This window comes from Apus apus, chromosome 10, assembly GCF_020740795.1.
Source record: "Apus apus isolate bApuApu2 chromosome 10, bApuApu2.pri.cur, whole genome shotgun sequence".
Lineage (NCBI taxonomy): Eukaryota > Metazoa > Chordata > Aves > Apodiformes > Apodidae > Apus > Apus apus.
In genome coordinates this window covers 14,699,419-14,721,594 of record NC_067291.1, presented here as the reverse complement: position 1 = coordinate 14,721,594, position 22,176 = coordinate 14,699,419, and the positions used below count along the sequence as shown (strand labels likewise).

General features: G+C 40.0%; 1 protein-coding gene across 8 annotated transcripts in view; it reads left to right on the top strand.

The window, feature by feature from the left end:
• AKAP13 (A-kinase anchoring protein 13) overlaps positions 1-22,176 on the top strand; it is a 159,224-nt gene that overhangs the window by 102,223 nt on the left and 34,825 nt on the right. For 4 of the 8 annotated variants that reach the window (XM_051628922.1, XM_051628919.1, XM_051628918.1 and 1 more), the window contains exons 11-15: positions 4,621-4,964; positions 7,655-7,708; positions 10,853-10,915; positions 13,322-13,505; positions 14,774-14,882. In XM_051628922.1, the coding sequence (XP_051484882.1) occupies positions 4,621-4,964; positions 7,655-7,708; positions 10,853-10,915; positions 13,322-13,505; positions 14,774-14,882 (754 nt within the window). The remainder of the gene's footprint in view (positions 1-4,620; positions 4,965-7,654; positions 7,709-10,852; positions 10,916-13,321; positions 13,506-14,773; positions 14,883-22,176) is intronic. The other 4 variants (XM_051628924.1, XM_051628923.1, XM_051628920.1 and 1 more) reach the window with 3 other exon arrangements.

Here is a 22,176-nt window from a genome sequence, read left to right as displayed (position 1 = left end):
AACCTTTCAGTGTCATGATGATTATTGTTGTTACTAATCCTGTCCTTGTTTCACTTTTGTATGGAGCAAGAGTTGAACTTTTATCTATTAGAGTTGCTCTTGTTGTATAAATCAGTCCTCCTATGTTAACTGCTTAATACCTTTGAATAAATTTAGGAAGAGCAGGTCACTGTCTGTCCAGGGTCCTTGGGCCACCTCCATAGACATCACTTGAAATTCATAGATTTTTAAGACCTGTTTTTATCCCAGAACCACGAAGAACTGAGGTCTGTGGGGTCACAAAATCTGCAAATACCTTAAACTGTCTCTGGTGTTTAGTGAATGCTTGCATTGCCATCTCCAGTGCTTGTCTCTGGGGTTTTTTGCTCTGAAGGACATGTGCTGAGCTGGGTAACATGAGCTCCTGGGTTCAGAGAGCTTCAGCACTAAATCCTGCCTTGTTTTTTCAGACTCTGGAGGCTGTTGCTGAAGTCCAGAAATCACTTCCAATGTGATGTCTAAGGCTTCAGCACAATGCTTTATTTTTTTGAATCAGCGCTTCATTCCCGTGTCCTCCTCATCCTGCTTTTCCTTCTCTGTCCCAGCCAGCCATCTGGGCAGGCTTTCCAATACCCTCCTCCTTGAATGCTTAATGATTAATAAGGTCATTTCTCAGAGTCATCTGGCAGCATCCTGGGGCGTAGCCCATATGCTTTGCTCATCTTAACTTTCAACCTGCCACCAAAGTTCAGTGTTGCTGGGAAGTTTTTTAATGTGCCTCTTGGGAAATGAGTCAGATGAAGGGCCCTTGGGAAGACAGGAACCCACAGGTCATTGTCAAAGGGAGGATTTGCAAATCAACCCTGTGCATTTTGTTTAATTTCTAGCTTTGTTTTGCTTTGCTGAAAGGAATACACAAATACATGCATATTTTGCATTTATTTTTTCAGAATTACGGTTCCTCTTAAAAAAAGCAAACACAAAACCAAACACACAAAAACCCAACAACCATGCAAAAAAAAATAAAAAAGCCAAACCCAAAGGAATAAAGATTTGAAGAGAGAGGCTTTCACCAGGGGAAGACTTTTCCACTTTGAATAATAAAAATTATCATAAATAATTAATAGGAGGCCACTACTGAGGTTAATTTTAGGAAGCCTGGAGCCATAGGCAAATCCAAATAAAAATTACTCTGCTAGTTTATGTATCAAGCCAACCAAATACTGACTCCTTTATTGTACTGCTATGCCAAATCATAGGATCAGAATGGTTTGGGTTGGGAGGGACCTTAAAGACCATCTAGTTCCAACCCCCCCTGCATGGGCAGGGACACCTCCCACTAGACCAGGTTGCTCCAAGCCCCACCCAACCTGGCCTTCAACACTTCCAGGGATGGGGCTTCCACAACTCCTTTTAAATAAACTTCAGGATGCCAGGGTTTAATTTTTAAAATAATTTTTAAATTTAGTTAAATACTGTGAGACATTTAATGTCTTTGTCACATGGAAGATCAGGGGACACAGCAAGTTTGGGTCTCACCGCTTCACATGTCATCACGAAAATGATTGAAAGAACATTTTGATTCCCCTTATCAAGGCCACCTATAGATGGAGGGGTTTAGCTGAAGAAGTTATCTTATACCCCCACCATCCTAGTGATTTCTCTTATCCTTATTCACGAAGCCACATACAATCTTTCTCAGAAAACTCACATTTTATGCCTTATTTAATCTGTTCTTAACAGCCTCGCACCAAGTGCTGTTTCTGAGAACAAAGAAAATGCCCATTAGCACATGTCTGTAAAGGCTCTTCTCAACCATGACTTTTATGGTCATGGTTAATGGTTGAGTTCACTGAGATGTGATGTAGCAACCCTAACTTGAAGTAAATTAGTATTTCTATAATGCTTTATTTTTCCTGTAGGAGCTGAACACATTAGAGAAACATTTCTATTCTGCAAACAGGGTGTTTTCTTACTGAAATAGGGTTAAAGAGCAGTGCATATTTACTGGCACTTGGCTAGATAGCTAATTTTTTGCAGAGGTGGCTACAATATAGATGTTTCTTAGATGTGTCAGCCACATTTGTCATTTTGCAGGCAGAGTCCTGGTCTTTCTTATTAACTATTTTGCTTGGTTAAAAAAAAAAATTAAAAAATACAGCATTTAAATGAAGGCAAAATATTTTATAAGAATGTTTGGGCCACAAGTTTAAGGCAAATGTTTGTGTTCTGCAGTCAGTCTGATGTTTGAGGTAAAAGTTAAAATGGACCAAATATGTTTCACATTTTCCAAATATCTCTTTGAGCAGCACTTTACTCTAGAAAACCTAAAACTTTCCTGTTAGGGAAAGGAGTTTTGTTCTGCATTTTCAACTGGAGCAGTATTGCCATCTGAGAAATAAAAATTCCTCTGTTTACTCTAATTCCTGCCTACATAATTTGATGTTCTGTATTATTGTTGCTAGATTTGCATCCAAATTTAATGTTTCCAAACTGTCCCATCCTTCCACTGCACAGCTGGCAGATAGTCCTCTCCTCCTGCTGTGCTAGTCTCATGTCTAACAGTATTTTCCTGTGTCTCAGAAAAGCAAAGCAGACTCTTTTCTCTACTGACAGAATGTTATCCACATAATGATTACTTAATTTGTCTAGGTTTAAGCAATTCAGTAAACTCTCATCATGACTCACACAAATATCACATTATCTTGAATAATGCCAAATGTCATCAAAAACTCTGCAGGGCTTCCATTTCAGTTCTCTCTTGTTTTAACCTATGCTTCCTAGTTAAATATGTGTTAAATCAAAAACCTTACATCACAGTGTAAGTTTACTATCACAGTATTTACACAAATTCACCATTAATATTTGACATTCCTTACCATGAAGTGAATGCTTTTGGAGGGATATATTTTTAATGTGTTTCTCAGTATTTTGTGTTTAAAAGGTATATTGTACTTTGGTGTTGTGCCATGGATGCTGTCTTTATCTTTTCTCTTATTTCTTTCATGGATGGGAGAGGGGAAACAGTGCAAGAGCATTTATTTAAACCACCTTAGGAACATTGTGTTCCTGTTGAACTGAAATAAGAATAAAAAATAGCAGCATTTGAGACAGATTTTCCTTCTAAATAGTGAAATATTTGTTCAGAATGCTTTTGGAACATCTCACTTCCTTTTTCTTTGGTTTAACAAGAAACGTTTAGATTATAATGCGTGCCCCTGGAAAAAAAAAATATCAAAGAAAACCAAAAGTGTCTGGAGCATTTAACACTGCTGGGCTTGAACAACGTCAGGGCAGCGGGAGCCGAGGTGAGGACTGACCTAGGGCAGCACTGCTTCTGTTCACCCTGTCCCACATGGGGTTTGTTGCCCATCTTCCCCTCCAGAGAACAGAATTTTGGAGCTCATTGTCCTCTGCCAAATGAGAGCTATCAGCCTGCAGCTCCTTGAGGGCTCAGCTTCTGCTGGGACCCACTGAGCCTGCTATTTGAAGACAATTAACTGCTGTGGCTTTGCTGAATTGTCTATTATATGTGGCCTGACAGATCATTCTGCCTGTTATTATTTTAAATGATACAGCACAGGGCTCTGCAGGAGAATAAATTGAAACTTCCCACGTCAGTCCCCTGAGGCAAGCACCATTTCAGACTGAAGGTGATGTCAGGGAGATGGTTGTGTTTTTTTGGGCTAGCCACTGGGAACACAGAATACGCAGAGGCTCTTCTCGAGCTTTATGGTCAGCATGTGGCCTTTGGCCAAAGAGGAGCATTTTGGCTTCCACTTAGTGATTTTGGAGCAAACTAAACCAAAAAAATGCGGTATGACTCCAGACCTGTAATACAGGGTAGCTGATCCTCTGGAACAATATTTTTCAATTGCAGTTGGATTGGAAAAATGCTGCAAACCCTGGCATTAACTTTCTGCTTAATGGAAAGTACTGGTGGACAGGGATTTAAGTTTTTATTTTTTCTGTTTGTTTTTTGCTACTGAATAATTGTCCCTTTTGACCTTTGTGATGCCTGGAACATGTTGCCCTCTTTGCTTCTGTGGCTGAGAGCTACAAACCCATCCCAGGACCCACAGGAGAGGCTGGAGTTTGTCATCAGGAGTCACGATGACCCAGTTCCCCATTAATTGCTCTTTGTAAACCTTTGTTGGTTTCATGGCACTTTGATCAATAGCAGGTTTAGCCAGAAATGGTGAGCAGGATTTACTGTGCAGCGTGAAATGTGGAATTGGAGAGAGGAAGGCAGGTAGAGGACCCAAACTGGGAGCCCAGGGTTATAGCAACCAGGGACTTGTGGGGTGGAAGAGATTGCTCTGCAGAGCATTCTCTTTTGAAACCAGAACAAAAAATTCTCACTTCAGTGATGGTTAATTTGTCTCGTGCTATCAATTAAGGAATTTCTAATCTTGTGTGAAATATAAAATATTTGCATTTCTTTAAAATGTTAAATGTATTTACTTTGTTGAAATTGTTCAAGGTAAGAGTCCGTGGCGTTTTGAGCAACCTGATCTAGTGAATGATGGTCCCTGCCTATGGCAGGGTTGTTGGACTAGATGATCTTTAAAGGTCCCTTCCAACCCAAACCAGTCTGTGATTATACTTTAATATATATTTAATTTTTCTTATCCACATCAGCCTGAAGAGGAGCAGTCTGCATGTGATGTCACCAGCTCCAGTTCCTCTGCAGATGACACCATGTCCCTGGAGAGGAACTCATCCCTTGGCAGCGACACATCCCTTCCCTTCCCACCGACAGTGAACTTTGTCCAGCCCAAGGACAGGCACAGCCTGGATGGCAGCTGCACCAACATGGTGGCTGCAGAGGGAGGAGAGAAGGAAGAAGAGCTGGACAGTATCACGGATGTGCCCGCTCATTCCTCTGTCTTACGAAACTCCATGCGGCCACTGTCACCTTTCCGTCGACACAGCTGGGGGCCAGGGAAGAATGCCAGCAATGAGGCAGAAATAAATCAGAGGAGGTGAGTGAAGAGCTGCCTTGATTTACTTTGCACCCACTCATGCATATTTATCTCAGCTTTAGTCTCAATATGATAAAACAGAAATCTGAGGATTAACTGCTGATTATTTCTCTTTGACTCAAAGGGGGAAGACAATCACCTAACATATGTTTGTTTTAAATTAACTTTCAGGATTCAAGTACTTATACCTACAGTACCTACACTTGGGCTTTCCAGAGCAAATGGAGTCACCTTGGGACAGGTCTTCCATTTGAACTGTTACCACCCCTTTATATATAAGGGACTTCATTAAAGGAATTATTGGTGTTAAGTCTCACTGATCTCAAAATAAACAACCATTATTGCTATGTTTGTATTGAGAGATAGCACAGGCACCAAGGTTTTAAAAAGAGGTGTGGAGGCTCCTCATGGTGGTGAGATGAGTAGTCCCTGCTCCACAGAATTCATTCCACCTAGGTCTCTCATGGACAGTAGGTCCCACCAGCTACTCACCAATGCCTCTGTTGGTGCCCAGGAAGATTCAAAAGGGAAGTTTTCCCATTTGTTCTTTCAGAAGATAAAACAGGGAGAGGTGTAACAGCCACCTGAGTGTGTAGATGCTGGTGCCAAGTGGGTGTGGGAATAGGTGGTGTGCTCACCCCCCCATCTGGATGGGAAAGATGCTGAAGGAAAGGATTGTTGGGTATCACTACCCTTCAGATTTTAAAGCCAATGCTGAAAAGCAATCAGAAGCATAGCAACATAGGGTGAGAGATGATATTACTGCTGCTGTTGTTACTGTTGTTGTTGTTTACTACTGCCACCATTTTTTGGCTTAATTTCTGGTCCTCAAGTAATATTTAAATACATTAAGTCATACACATATTTTTAAAGCTACAAAAGGTCAGCATAAAGTATACATGCAGGTTTATGACAGAATGAGCCTGTAAGCTCATGAACTCATTTAGAGAGAGGTATTTTTAAGTGTAGGACCTGTTATGTCAGGATTTCTGAGGGCAATGAACTGCATAGCTGGAAATTACTTCTAACACTTAACAGATGGGATTAAATAATTCTGTGTCAGACTTGGGAGGCTGTCTCTGATATGGGAAAATACATTAATTGTAAATATAAGTACATTTGAGTTAAAGGAACAGTAATTATTCTCATATGTTCTTAGATACAGCTGCTGCTACATAAGGATAGCTGTTAAATAGGTTAATTAGAAAAGAAAAGCTGTGTGAGTCTTTGCTGCTGATTTGGTTCCTGTTTGGTTTTATGTTTCTGTTACAAAGAACTTGGATTATTTGTTGTTGTTTGGGGTTTTTTTTCATCTTTGTTCTTTTCATACCTGGCTGTTGTGATGTTTAGATTCTGGTTGCTTAGTGAGCAACAACAAATACCAAGAAAGTGAAGCCCAAACAAGTGACTTTCATACAAATCAGTTAAATTCAGGGTGTTTTTCTTGTTCATTTCTTTTGTGTGCAGTAGATATTTTTCCATTTAAACGGGAAAAGTGCTTAATGTAACTTGACTTTTGCAGACCTTGGAAGTGAAGTAACACAGAGCACAAGCCTTAGCTAAGGTTTGTCATGATGGTGGCCAGGACCTGTTGCTGCTCCCACCACCTGCCACCGCTTGTCCATGCTCTCTCTTCTCTGGGCACCTGTGGCACTTCTTTCCTCTATTGTTGAGCAGGTTGCACTCACTAAATGAGCAGAAAACAGGCCAAATAAAGTGGAATTGCCACTAAAACCCAAGGACTGGAGCTGAGCTGCACAGCTGGAAAGAGCAACAGGGTGAAAGGCTGCACAGTCAGCCAAGCTGTAAGAGGTGCCTCCAGCCCCAGCAAAGGACTTGCAGCCAGGTCCAGCCCCCATCCACCAAAAAGCCTTTCCCACAATGGCAGGGGTAGCCAAGTCGAGCTCAAATAGAGCTGCTGACACAGGGCCCAAAAGAGCCTATTGAAATAATCAGATTTTTTAGAATTTGGTCTCTTCCAGCATCATGTTTTCTTTTTGCACAAGGGATGAGCATAAAAGTTTTTTCACAGAAATGATCAGACAAAATATAGTTGTTTTAGATAAAATGTGAAAACATGCTCAGTTCCTCTCCTCTTCCCCTCTCCTCAAATGTGCTTCACGGATAATCCTCGTGTCTACATTTTACTATTAAAAATACAAAGAAAACTAACAAGGCTGCCACAAAAGGAGGTTCATCCTTCAGTTAATTCCTGACATTCACAGAGGATTTGAAATGCCTGTCTTTCAACAATGATGCAGTGTTTGTAATGTTGGAGTCTGAGGAAAGAAACGCTGGCATTTTTCACTAATGGATTAAGCACTGCAAAACTGGAGCTGGTGTTAATCATGGTTGATAACAGCTTCTGTCAAATAGCTTGTCCTTATCTAAACTTTAAAGTGACCTGGCTCTGGCAGTGACTAAGTTGCAACATGGTCAATACCTGTGAAATCTTTTTTCTCTAAAAAAACAACCCGAAATCAACACCCCCAAAACCAGATTTATTTGTAAAAGAGGGAATGAGGAGGAAAAGAGAGACTCATTCCTTCCTTTTGTATATTTAATTCTGTGTTTTCTCTGTGTGTCCAGTCCCTCTCTTGTTCATTTGTTGGAGATATTATTCCTTCAGCTGCTGTTTGTTCATTTTTTCCCATTCAAGCTGCTGACCACTCTTCATGATTCATTTTCAGTTCAATGCGAGTTCTGGGGGATGGTATAAAGAAGCCTCCCATTCATAGGAGAAGGTACAAAGCCAGCTAACGTGACTAACTGTTTTGCCTTTGAATGTCTACTAACCCATACTGTCGTGTTAGTAAACCTGTAGTACCTCTGGAAGTGTTGGTGTTGGAGCTGTGCATCCCGCTTGGCTGCTTTCCCTCTCCGGTCTGACCCAGGGCAGTTTTCTGACCCACAGAGCACATGCTCAAGCCATTTTCTCCAGGACGATATGCTAATAACTTGAAGAAATCTCAGATATCATTTTGTTGGCCTTTGCCATGTGTAAGATTTGGAGTTGCGTTAGAATAGTTGTTTACCTGATGCATGTGCAAAAGTTGGCTTTAAAGCCCATCAGAAACTCCTGCCAAGACTTGCAGGAGGGGCACCTGGGTAGGGAATGCATTAGACACAATCTCAGAGTTGGAGAATACTCTGTAGATCTTCAGCTGGTTGAATTAAATGGCTTTAATTTTGATCTTTTGCTGTTTGTTTTTTTGTTTGTGTTGTTTTGGTTTTTTTTAACTGTCTTCCTAAAACATAGAGAATAAGTGTTTTTTCTTTACCTCCATTTGTTTTTTTCTTCTGCATAGCAAATTTTCAGTTCCTCATCCTTCATGCAGATACGCATTTTCACTCACGTAACCTTTGCACTATTAACATATAAAATAGGACACTTAGTTTTTGACACAGCAGGCATGGACTGTCCACAGTTACACATATTTAGGTTAAAAAAAAAAAAAGAGAAGCTTAACCTCTCCTCTTCAGTGGTTCAACCTCTTCTCATCTCCCACAGCCTGCTGCCTCTCCTCCTGTGGCAAGTTAACTCAGAATTTCACTTCCCTTGGCATGGATACTGTTACGTGTGTGTGTAAAACAAATTACCATCTTTCCAAACATGAAAAAAATGTTACCATGATATTGCCAGAAAACTCACTGTGCCCTACCATGCATCAGCATGAATGAAGCCATGTGAGCAGTGCTGTACGGTTCAAGGGAGGGCTCTTAGAAAAAGAATTGAAACAAAGAAAAACCTGCACAAGGAGGAACATGCGTTTTTACTTCTACGAAGCCACTTTATTTGCATCATGCTTTGCTCTGTTGGAAGGAGTGCAGTGCTTGTCTCCTTGGCTCATGCAAATGAACACTTTTTACCAGTTGTCTGTTAAAATTAACGCACCTCCTACAGAGGAGTCTTGAGTCATAATATCCTGAAACAGTGAGCTTGTATGGAAAGAAACTGTCTCAAACAGACAACCTGAAATACCCAGGCATATTTGAAATGTGTGGTAATTCTTTCATATGCATTCTTGATATTTTTTTTTTCTGGCCTCCTGTCTGACCCCAGTTGCAGAGCAATGGTCTGAAACTAATTCCAAGAGCTTATGCTCTCCCACAAGGCTGATGTTAAAATAGCTGTTCTCCCCCCTCCCCAAGTTATCCACTGTAAAGGGATTTTGCATGCTATGTATTGATCTTACTCAGTTCTTACTGTGTTGCCAACAGATCGTGGGTGGCTGCCCAGCAGAATTGTAATTCTATAAGACTGCTTTCCACAGCCCTTGCCAAGACATCTTTATCATTCTCAGAGACCTTCCACCACATCCAGGCTTCCTCCTACAAGTATGCAGGGCTCCTCTTTCCTGCCTCCTTTTGCTGCAGTTTCAGCATTTGGAATTGTCACTGTAACATGGCAATGGTCACTGAACCTACTGGAGGGCACTGTCTGGTGTAGATGTTACAGCATTTCCTTAATGAGGAAAATTCTCCCTCCTTCAATTCTCAAGTGACCACACAAGAATTTCTAACTTTTGCAAGCAAGTCAACATGACCATAGCTCCAAGGGTCCACCAAGCCCATTAGTCTTGGGCCCACAAGCAGATGTCTGGGGGGGAGCACAAAGACAGAAAGCAGTTATCTACTGGTGGAACATACCTGGAGCTTTGGGGTGCAAAGCACAGGTACTTCAGATGTGTCCTCATCCAGTTAACATCCTTAATAAACCAGGCAGCAATTATCTGAACTCCACCACTGAACACTGACTCTTTCCAGTGTTGTATTGTGTGTGGAGATTATACAAAGACTTGGCATGGGATGATCCAGCTAATGCCTTTAAACCTTCCTCTGTGCACTCCCAGGTTTCTGGCACTCAGAAATCCTGGCCTAGGGATTCTTAGGCTTGTATTGCCCCTTCTGTGGGCTCCTGGCCTGGAGCAAAGTGTTCTCTGGCCTTGTCCTCTCCCTGTGTGGATCACAGGCCAGGGGCTGGGAGCAGGACTTGTGCAGTGCTGCTCTGGCAGATCTGTGTGATGCAAAATTCCCTTCAGACAACGTATGTTTCCTGGACAGCTTTTCCAGGATTTAGGGGTGCTTTATGTGCCATAGCTGACAAGAAGGTCAGTTTCTCTGTGTCTGCTAAACCTGCAGTTGGGCCATGAGCTGACAGAGATAAAGCAGCAAAAGTGGCATTTAAAAAGACAACCAAAATATTTGTGTTCTGTATTTGCATTTCTTATGTCTTTCATGATGCAACTTGGGACTGTCTTGGAGTATGGGAGATGAAGGGTTTTCTAGTCAAAGTACTATTTGAAGGACTCTGATTTAATCCCAAGTTAATAGTAAGACAAACCTGATTTTTTTTCTTCTAGCCTCTTTCACTCATTTGCTGTGCAGCATTTAAGAATGTAACTCTCTTCTTATCTTTCCCAAGCATAGGTTATTAGTACTAATACAGAGGTGACTTAAATGATTAAATATCTGTAAGGAGTTCTTTTTCTAATCTGGGGAGGAGAAGGTACCAAGAAAATGCTAACCATTACTAACATAATGGCTGTGTGGGATTACTTATGCAAAATCTGCTTTGGTGTGTTTCAGCCTTGTTTTCCCCAAAAACATCCCTTCCCCCAAGGATCAGTACTTTGTATACTTGCTGATGGGATTGGTTTGGGGGAATCACGGGCTATCCTGCTGTGTGTTTGATGGTAGCCTCGGTCACTTGGGGCACTCTGGAGTGTTCTGGCAGCCAGAAATACATATTAGATACTGCATTATTTCTGAGTTTGTTTGGTTTTTTTAAATTGTGCAAGAATGAGAGTCTTTTAACATTCCCCTGCTCCGTAACAATCCAATAATCACAGCCCGTTTCCTTTCTTTGCCTCTTTTGATGTTCCTAGTTTGAGCTGGTGTCCCTCTGGTGTACAGTTCATTGCCATGGGTCCTGACTTTACTTGTAGAAGGTATGGTATAAAGAAATGCAAAACAGCAGCAAAGGAGCACTGCAAATACCCTTTCAGCAGCTTTTCGTGCATTGTCTTTATGCTGCTGCTCTGGCTGAAGTGCACGTGTGCGTTGGCTTCGTCTGCTTTTGCAGCAATTAGTCTCGGGAATGGGTCTTCTGAACTGGGGTGCAGGTGAAGGTGGTGGCTGCTCTTCGTTGGCCTCAAGCATTAAAGAAGCTGCACTGTTGGTTTGAGCTGCTCTGTTCTGTGATGATTTTAAGGTGTGTTTTTTCAGCTGCAATGATCATAACAATAATTGTGACAGCCAAAGAATCAACATGGTGATTCGTGATTTGGTGCTGCTTTGTTCTGGATGGATCTCATAAAGCATTTAAGTTCATACAGACTTGCTCTTTGTAAACTGAAAGTTCTAGCTTCTTCTTTAAAGAGGCTAATCATGTAAAACTTTCAATGAAAAACTAATCTGATAGCCACAGATGAAAAGTTCCCAGGCAGTTAAAGCTTGCATCTTCAGTAGAAAGTCCCAGAGTTGGGATTGATGCTGGCAGGTCAGATCTTTACCTGATACTGCGTATTAGCATAACTGGAAGCCAGTCTCCCAGGTTCTACAGTTTTTTATTTCCTCTGGCAGTTCTTGCTGGTTGTGGGATGAATTCTTAAACTCTTTTACTGAAGACCAGATGCTGAGAAAGAAGTCAATCTGTCCTTTCTGTAACAGACTTAATTACATTTGTTGTCTGTACCCCAACCAACAATGACACAACAGTATTACCAACTGATGAGTATTTAATGGGCTATCTAATATCTGCAGTTTTGAGCTGTGTCACAATAAATAACATTAATTTTTCTTCTATACTGTATAATGTGATTGTTATCACTTTGGGATGCAAGAAAGTATGTTCTGTTCTAAATAATTGGTAGAAATGGGACTTATTTCTCTTTGCAGGTATTTTAGAATAAACTTTGTAATGCCTGCTATTGACACACATTATTGAGTTAAAGTCATTGTAAAGGAGATTAAATTGTAAATGCCTCTGTCTTCTTTCTCATTAATTAGCATGAAAGAAGTATTTAAAAATATTAACTAAATCTTATTTAAATTTTACTGCAGTTTTTGCTTTGAAGATGCATATTTATCAGCCACTTAATGCTTCTAAAGGAACACAGAACATTAATCACTGCTGTGCAAGTCTACCTGAATTTAAAGGTCCTCTCATTATTTAAATAATCTGTACTATCTATAGTGTGTTTTCCCTTTCATTTGCTTGTGTGGTAGCTTGTTGGCCACTTAGATGTCATTATTAGCTTCAAGCTGGGAGACAAATCCAGGGTGGGCCTTATTTCAAGGTAGCAGGACTTTGTGTGCAAAAAAATCAAATAGCCATGGAGTTGTGCTAGTGTACTGGGAGGTGAATCTGTAAAGATTGCACATCAACCCAAACTGGCATTGCAATGGGTTTGTCTGTGCTTGGGCCTGAGGAACAGGAGGGTCAGAAGCAGAATATCAGGGCCACAATATATTGGATGGTCTATCAGCAGCAGTCTCTGCAGAGATTGGCCACACCTTTTATTACTACCAATTCTGCAAGTGAAAGTTTGGTATTTTGTTTAGCTTTGTGTGATTATGTCTGGTTCCCTTTGATGGACCAAGCTTCCTCAGCGTATGATAAATTGGCATTGATTGGTTGATTGGCTGATGAAGACAATATTTTTATTGAATTAAAAAGAAAAAACGAAAACAAGCAAAAAACATTTTTGAAAAATTATAATAAAAAACCCCACAAAAAAACCCCCAATGGAACTGCCTTAGCAGAAAGGACATTATCACTGCTGAAGCTTTGTGCAGTGGCACGTGCTAAATAGATTCAGCAGATGTGTCTGCAGATGAACATTACGTGCAGCCCAGAGTGGAATTTGTGGCTGCTGGGAGATGTGGTTCAGTACAGGCAGCAGCATGCTATACGAGGTATTTAGTTTGGGTGGCTTTTTTCCCAAGGAAAACTTAATAAAAAGCTAACAAAGAAAACAAGTAGAAATATCAAAACATTTAGGTGTTTCTCAACTTCCCTGTGCATTGTTAAAAAAAAAAAAAAACAACAAAAAAAAAACCCAAAAGACTGGGAAGCCCATTGACCAGGAGCTTGAAAGGTCGTTCTCAAGCAATGACTGTATGTCATAAGAGGCACAAAGATGCTGCTATCCTTGCTATGAAGAAAATAGAAATCCCTTCACTGCTATCTGCACTTGGTCCTTGAGAAGCAGCATGTTGAGGAACAACGTCAGCGTTTCCCTGCCTAGTTCAGTTAGTGACTGTCTTGTGTTTTACACTTGCAGGTGCTATGGGCTGAAAGACACTGGTCCCTAAGAGTTTGTCAGAATCTAACCTCCGTGGTTTCTCTTCAGTTACAGCCTAGAAGGCCTTGCTGGAGACCCAGGTGAGAACAAGAAGCCGTCTACAAACTTGGAGGCTTCGTCTCTGAGCTCCAAAGACCTGAGACGGAGTCCGCTCTCCAGCAATCAGTGTGGGTCCCTTGTCTTGCTCAGTGAAGAACTTGAGCAAGGGGAAATCAGAGACTATGAACACCAGGTAAGGCTGTCCAACTATTGTTAAATTTCTAGAAAATGCTACATCAATATTTTTAAATAATTCTTCCAAGTCACAGTTTCACTGTGAAGGCTTCCACTTTGTATATGTTATATTATTAAAGTCTTTCATGTTTAACAACAGAGAAATTTCCTCTGTGTTAAATTTGCTGGTTTGGTTCTTTGGTGCAGTGTGATTGATGGGGAAATTGTTAGGGTGGAGAAACAATAAACTTCCCGGTTTTCTTCCACTGATTGCATGAGCAATCATGGAAAAATAATTAACTTTTTAGCATGGATAGAGTGATACTATTAATCACAGGTGTTGTAAGGCTTCCACAGTTAATGCTTTTTCAGCCTTCTGCAGACATGAAGTACACACAAGTACCAAACAGTAATTTATCTGTTAAAGCTTCCATGTTTTTTATATCACAGAAGGAAAATAAAGATTGTTTTCTCCCATAAGCATAACAAGAATCAAAAGGCTCATTATTGTAAGTAACAGTTAAGCAAACTGTTAATTGCACATTAAGAAGGTTCAGAGCAATCTCTCTGGAGCAGAAGTCTGTGATAGCTATTAAGGACAAATGGGCCACAATATTATGAGAGTCTCTTTATTTTTACTAAAGAAGCAGTTGTAGTCTTAAATACTATAAATACCCCAAATTTCTAAGTTCAGAGTTTCAGCCATAGTATTTTCTGGGTTTGTGCCAGAATCATTAGCCAGCCCGTCTGTTTACCTCCTGGAGTCATTGCTGTACATCAAGGCAGTAAACAAGTCTCACAAGATCCAGCCTGTAAGAGCTATTATGTCAAGACTCTTATGTCTTCTCTTGCTTTGAGGAATGGTAATTTTGGGGAACACAGTGCTAAGCATGAGTTGTTTTTTTACCATGTCTTGAACAACAGTCTAGTTATGCTAAAGAGCTGGAATCACAGCAGTAATTTCAGTGACCATCAGACAATTAACAATATCCATCCTAATAATGTCCAAGTAATATCTTGCAAGAAAATCAAGCAGCCAGAGTCTCTTTTTTTGTATAATTAGTTTTCTTCCACTTTAAAGACAAAATGTTGCACGTCACCTGTGTGACAACACTTGCATTTTTGTGGTCCTTGCGTTTCTCACCTATTACTTTATACCAGGATTGTTTCAGTTTTCTGCTGTTTGAGAATTTCAGTAAACACAAGCACTGAACTGTGATCTGTGGTTGGGATTGGTGCTGTTGTGCTTGATATGTTTTCTCAGTTTGGTTATTTTCTATTCTGCAGATGCATCAAACATCACAGCCACAAGGATTTAATTTCTGTTCTTCAGCTGTTTCATCTCCACTGACCAAATCTATGTCTCTAATGTCAATTAGTAAACCAGTGCTGGACAGTGAGTAAAGCAATTTTCTCTCATCCTTATGCATTCTGTCATCTCTATTACTAATTACTTTCCTGCCTTCCCAAGGCACAATTTGCTGGTACCTGCTCTTGCTTTCATATATTATGTGAAATATGTTTCACTGGTGCATGGAATAGCAAGTGGAACAGGGAGAATTTGTTCAGTCTAGATTCGTATTTTGTTCTTCCCAGTGTATCCCTGGTATTTCCAGTTCTGTTTGGTTTCTTTTGTTTGGTGTTGTTTTGTTTTTGGTTTTGGTTTTGTTTTTTTTTTTTCTCAATTAGACTATTAGTACAAAACCTACAATTTATTGAGTATGTTATTTAAGAAAAAGTTTGAATTTTGCATCTTTTCAGAATTTCTTTGTTTGATAGTAAGATAATTCCACTTCAGATCTTGTTTTCCTACTTCTAGTTTTTTAGGAGTTGGCATTTGAAAACTTGAGAATTCATGTTTTGTTCTCCTTGAGGGAATTAGTTGCTGTTTATTTTAAGCTAAATGTTTTGAAGCAGTTGGGTGTAATTTATTGAACCTCGTTCCTGAAGAAGATAATACAAGATGATTAGGATAATTTTTTCAGTTTAGCTTAATTGAAGTGATAGCAAGCACTTAATTTTGCAACTTCGCTGTATTGATTCTTTTAGCTGAAAAAGTCATTCAAAAGGCTGCAGCTGGATGTGCTTAGGAAGGGCCATGTTACACATGTTTTCATTTTATTAATTGCCAGCCAGAAACAGTATTGACATTTTAGATCACTTCTTGTCAATTACGGTCTCTGATCTTTTCCTCTTTATTGAAATGCTTCTCCCTTGCAAAGCTGAACAAGATGAAGGTGCTTTTAAGAAGCTTGCTGGAGGAAGTTCACAGTGATAGTGCTTTGTAGAAGATGTTTTTAAATTCTTTACCATTGTTATTTCATGATTAATAAGCATGTGGCCTAGCGGATGTGTCCCTCAGCAACAGTAACCAAAACACGGGCAGATCTGTCCTGAGAAGAGACTGGCTCTTTCTCCTGTGCAATGGCACACCCTCTTTCCTCCTTGGGCTAAAGGCCTTCATTATTTTTTTTTCAGCAACCAATTTATTGGCATTACATCCAGTTGCTAACCAAACACCATAAATAACTCTGCTAGCTCCCAGAAACAGACTGTCAGGGGCTGAGAGGGCCTGGCTGCTGAGGCTCGTCTCCCTCTCCCTTCAGACTTCGCTTGGGGCCTGCAGGGAGAGATTTGTGCCTCCATCTTGGAATCAGACAAATTGCCGCCTTTTTTGCTCTTCAGTTTTGTGACCCACGTTAAAAACGCCATTGAGGCCTGAGCTGGCAGTAGACACGTCTGATTATGCCATCTTCTAGAGTCAGCCATGGTAGTCTTACTGAGAGGGAAGGAAAAAAGAAGATTAAGAAAGCTTTTCAGGGGGGCTGTGGAAGAAAATCAGTGTTAATCTTCTGCTTTGAGGCGGATGTCTGAGCATTTTGAACACTGAAGTTAAAAATTGCTCACACTTCTGTGAGCTTTATTTTCTCAGTAGTTAATTTGCAGTTAATTTGCCCTCAGAAGGGCCTAATTTTAAAGGAGGGGGGGTTTCCGAAAAATCAACGCATTTGAGGCAGTTAATGTGAGCATCCAAAAGGTTTACTCACCTTTAAAATTTAGTTATGGATTCTCTTCCCAGATGTGACACTTTCCCAACTTCAGAAACTTCAGTAAATATCTTCATTCTTCCTCAGGCACTCTGAAAGAGTAGTGTTACTTGAGTTGTGACTGTAAGTACATAAGAAGTAGCTTAGTGCCTTCTATAAAAAGGTCTCTGTGTATAAACTTCCTTGTTTGACATTCATATTATAGCAGCAGAATACTTCATTTATGCAAGGATAAATCCTTGATTTCATGGAGGTGAATTCTAGGAAAATTGTAATTCTTAAGTCCACCTGCATAATTTTGTGGTAGGCGTTTAATATATATATATATATATCCTGATCTCTTCAAATACATCTGAATGGGAAGGAAACTATCTGTTTTGCACAGAAGCCTCAAAAATGAAATCCAAATGAGTAAACATGGAGAGCTTTCTCCTTATTTTCCCCATTCCCTTATATTGAGACAGGAGCAATTTCTGAAGCTGTTTCTAACTCACGCTCCATCGGATGTCTCAGATATTCCAAGAGCTGCTGTGGCCGTTCACAGCTTTAATCCTTCAGCGTTTTATAGAGGGAGGTCACAAGAACTGTTGGCTGGAATGCTCGGAAGACTGCTTTCAGCTTTGGAATAGCAAATTTCCAGTGTGGAGCATTGTTAAAAAGCCAGGAACTGCTATAAATAAAACCACTGAAATGGAAGTTGAATTGAACTGTGCTGGAGGAGGTGGTTCTATTTACAGTAAAGTATTATTGTTCATCTTGACTTTTAGTCTAAATAGACAGTGTACTACAGAAGAAAGAAAGCAGTGTTGCCTAGTCATGTTATTCAGGTCTGGGACACTAGACCAACTCCTTTGAAAGGCAGTCTAAACAAAATTTATGCATAAATCTTGCTAAGAATTCTTAAATTTAAATGCCTTTCATTGGGTCCCTCTAGGGTTGTTCTGCTTATGTTGGAAAAGCATGCACATAATTTTAGTCAAGTCGCCTCCAGGCAGTTGGCATTTATGACTAATGACTGAAGGAAAATTTCTGGGAAGTCTGCTTTGCATTGTGTTGGATATTCCTCGGGTAGTATTTTTATATTTTGAATCCAATTCTGGGGTTTTATATACCCATACTGTGTGGGGCTGAAAGGACGTGTTTTACTCAAAGACAGTACAAATTGCTACTTCTTTGTCTTGGAAGTTTAATACTGATAAAGTCTTTAGCTTCTTTTTTTCCTCTTGTACTGTAAGTTGATTTATCTGTGCCATGGAATGACTTAGCCTGAATACATGCACTGAAGATGTTGTAATGTAGATGCTTAATGTAAGACCATTAGGTCAGATCTGTCCCACAGGCAGAGTTTCCCCAGCCTTGTCCCAGTCATCTTTCCTGAGGGCACACTGATGTACCGTGTGAGTGGGTGTCCAGCATCCTGACATTGGTCAGGTCACATCTCAGATTTCTACCTGTTCGTAGAATGAGGAGGTTTGGGAAATACAGCCCTTGAGCTCCTCTGTAAGTGCTGTGTAGGAATTTATATTAGAGTAGCTAGCTGGCTCTTACATCCCTTTTCAGAGAAGATTGTATTTAAAAAGAATAGTTGCAAAGGTGCTGCTATGTGAGAGCTGCTCTTAAAAATAAATTTAAACAGGAATTATAGTAAACTCTTGTAATTTGCAAAGTTTGCAGACAAGGGCATGAACAAATAGCAGGGCTTCCTGGAAAAGTGCATGGCACTGAACGACAAACACAACTTCACAAACTGAAATAAGCAGAAGGCAGAGCAGTAACATGTCTGAGAAAGGATGATTGAACTTCTTGTTATCCTACTGATAATGGAGATTTGATGTCACAGACTTAATGTTGAGTTTGGCACTGTTTGTATTAAGACATCTTCCAGGCAAGGACAGGAGAGAGTGCAGACAGGCTTTTCTCGTGTTGAGGCAGTTTCTTTAAAATGAGGACTGTGAGTTTCGGGAAGAGGTAAGAGAAGCAATTACTGGTTTTTTTTTCTTTTTTACTTTGGAGAAGAAAGGAAATTTAGTCTCTCCATTTTAAAGCTGGAAGCTTTTAAGGGTGTAACATTACTGAAATGGTCTTGTTTTTTTTTAGAGGTAGAAGTGGCAAGAACCTCCCTAGGCAGGTAAAGTCAACATTTCAGAGAAAGTGTCCTTGCTATACCCAGCAGCTTTGGTGTCACTTAACTACAAAAAGCACCCTTAAACATATATCTTGGGTTGTTCTAGATTCACTCCCTGACAGTTATTTCAATGAAATGGATGCCCTTTCTCCAGAGAGCCACTAAACTGTTGGTGTTCTGTTTGGGAAAATAACTGTTCAGATATAAGTCTTAATGAAGAGTTCCTATAAAAATATGACAGCAAAGATAAGAAAGCCTTGAACCTCAAATTATGCATGCAATGAGACCTGCATCCTCTGAAACCTGCATCCTCTGGAATTTACATGTTCTCAATTCTTTCCTTCTTATGCCTTTTCTGAAGCCAGCTGCTTTGCAGACATTTCCTTTGCTTTGATTTTAGTTCGCTTTGGCTGTTTTCCTCTCCTTTTTACTATTAAATGCATTTTCAAGCATGCTCTAATGTCTGCTGTTAACCCACTTCTCAGCCCAGGGCCGGACTCGACCATCAAGACGAATCTCCTTCTTCAGCATCTCTCCACTCATTCCTATGTCTAAAACTCTCTTTTCTATTGGCTCTTCTTCCAGTGATGAGGAGGAGGAGATGGATAGTAAGTAATTGTTTTATCTGCATTGCAGCCATTATGGGTGGAAGCAAAGGGAAATCTGGTTTTCTTCTTTAGACATTGAAATTTCACCTTGCAAATCTTTAACCTTTCCATTGCATGATGTCTATCAGCATTACCTAGGTCCTGTATCTGAGCAGTAACTAACATCTGAATAAAAGAATTTGTAATCCAAAAAGTCTTGTACATCAGCACTATCATGTTAGTTTTGGTCTGTATCTGTGTGGCAGATATAATCTGCCACAATGACCAGCAATACAGTCATTACCTTTTTATCAAAACCAAAATACTTGTCTTGAGATTGTTGCATGGAGTTAATAGAAGAGGACTTTGCCCTCCATAGGTGAGAGTGAATACATTGCTCAGTTGAAGCAGAAGAGGAAGAGAGAAGCCTTGATACTAAATTATGTAAATTTTGGTTAAAACTCACAGTCCCCTTGCTGAGCAAATACATACATTGCAGCCAAACACCTTAAATCATCAAGGTGTTCATATCTAGGTCCTGATAATATAATCAGAATAGTTTTGCTGGGGAGCAGGTGAGTGTTACATGGTAGGTTTTTTTTCCTCCTGCAAACTCCATTGCTAAAAGAAACTCAACTAGGGCAGAAGATTGAATTAAACTCCTCTTGGTTTTTAAATAGGCTTATCAAAGATAATTGAAAATGTTTCCTATTTCTTAAGCATGTTTTATTAGACTGTTGAAATAACCTAAAACAGGTAAGTCTCTAAAGAGAGAATTCAGAACAACTACATTAGTTAGTTCTAATCAAAGGTTTGCAAGGAAACTAGGGCACATCCCTTGTGTCCACACTGGGATGGAGAAAATTGCTTTCCAGTCCAACAGATTTTGGTTGCCTCCTGAATGTAAAAAATTTCTCTCACACACGCGTTGGTAGGTATCTAAATTCTCCTCCTTTCCATTCCCAGTCCATATTCAAGTTCCTTCCTCCTTCTCCTTTTGCTCTGTCCTCTTCTGCCTTTAACAAAACTCACAATTCATGGTCCCCACAAAGTGAAATGCAGGCATGCAGCTGTGTGTTGACATCATGCTCCCATGGTAAAAGTAGTTTTGGCTCAACTTTTTGGTAGATTCGGTCTTTTTTTTGGAGGGTTGTGTGTTGGGTTTTTTGTTATTTGTTGTTTTTTTCTTACTATTTTTGTTCATTCATTTTAAGCATCCAAGCAATTAAGTAATTCTTAATAGTCAGGTTATGGTATAGCAATTTTGGGGAGTATTTCTGTTAGCCAGTATTTATCTTCTCTCCCTCAGCAGTGCTGCTGTTATTGATGAACCTTTAAAGTAATGTCAGATATTGTCTCAAACAAAACTGTTGCTTTCTTTGCATGTGCTACATTCCCTCCTCTCTGAAGGTACTGTGGCGACTTTACGTAACGGTTGGTTTAGCCACAGCTATTCAGAATACTGCTTTGGCAACAGGCATTTTTCATGTAGTAATCCCAGACCAGTTTGTTTATTTTTTCATGACTTCAGGGTTCATTTCTCATAAGAGGACGGATGTGTTAGCATTGAGGTTGCACTTGCATTTCAGTTACTGCTCCTCCACCTCTCCGTGCTTGTTTTTCTCTAGAGTATGGAGAGTTAGCAGTTTGTTTGGTATTGTGATATAGTCAAGGATTGTCAGGTGACTGGAAAGGCCAGTCTGTGCATTTAAAAAAAATTATTATAGAGCCTTTGAATTTCTTGACCCACAAACGTTTACTGCCAGCATTAAGGAGCTGTGACCTGGTTTCTTTTGTTTGCAACATCCTAGCCCACTTGCTGCTTAGTCCACTGCATGGTGAACCTTGATTAATTATTTCAAGTCCAGCTACCATATGAAATAACATTGGTGAGTGATGCTTAAAAGGAAAGATGAAGGAGGCTTAACCCACTGTTAAAAGCAAACTAGAGCTGAAAAGTGAACTGGAGTCACTGGAGCATTAATCTGGGATTTGGGAGTTTGTATATTACTTGTGTGACCTTAATAGGCACTTCAGTAGTGGGTATTATATAAAAATACAGCACAGTCAGGAAATTCAATAGTGAACTTCATGTGATAAGATGTTACAGTGTTATTAACTTGGATGTGTTTGGGATAGATCATTAGCGGAAAGATTTTGCAAGGGATATACTAACAGAGATCTCCAAGGAGGGATTAGGTAATGGGGCATACCTGTATTTTAGTTTCTCAATATGAAGAAATGGTATTCCTGTCTTGGCCTGTGTTGACTTTAGAGTCAGCAGTTAGGAAAATGTGTATTTTAGAATCATAAGGCATAATATTGTATGTACAGGTTTTCCTAATGCACCTTCTGCTTTTGGGTAGAGGACCACATTGCCTCTGATGTCAAGTGGCTCTTTTGCATTCACCTTTAGCTTTAATGTGTTAACAGAATTTGAGGCCAAACGTTGTTTTTTTGTAATGTATATGCAGAAGCCTAATAAGATGAAAAGTCATGCAGCTTCTTGAACTTCAGATAGGACTGCAAGCAGTGCTTGTAGTGGGGCCTTTTTGGGAGTCCTGACAAGCCCATTTGCTCTGGAGAGAGCCCTCTCTCCTCTGGATCATTTCATCCTGCTTTTTCAGTAGTATTCGATGGTTCTTGTAAGTGATGTCAGCTACCTAATCTGCTCCAAATGGATTGTGCAAGCAGGTTTCTTGGGGTATAAAGAGAGTTTTTGTCATTGGTAGGGCTTTGGTTTCATGTTGAAATTCAGACTTTCCTCAAGCACAGTGTTTTGTGACTAAGCCGTAGACTGGTAATGTTTCATGGAGAAGGAAATAAGGCTTCCCTTGTTTCCCTTGCTCTTCATGAAGTGCTTCAGGATTTTGATGGGAAAATGAACTATAATTTTATCAAGCAGAAAAGTTTTATACATGCAACCCGGAT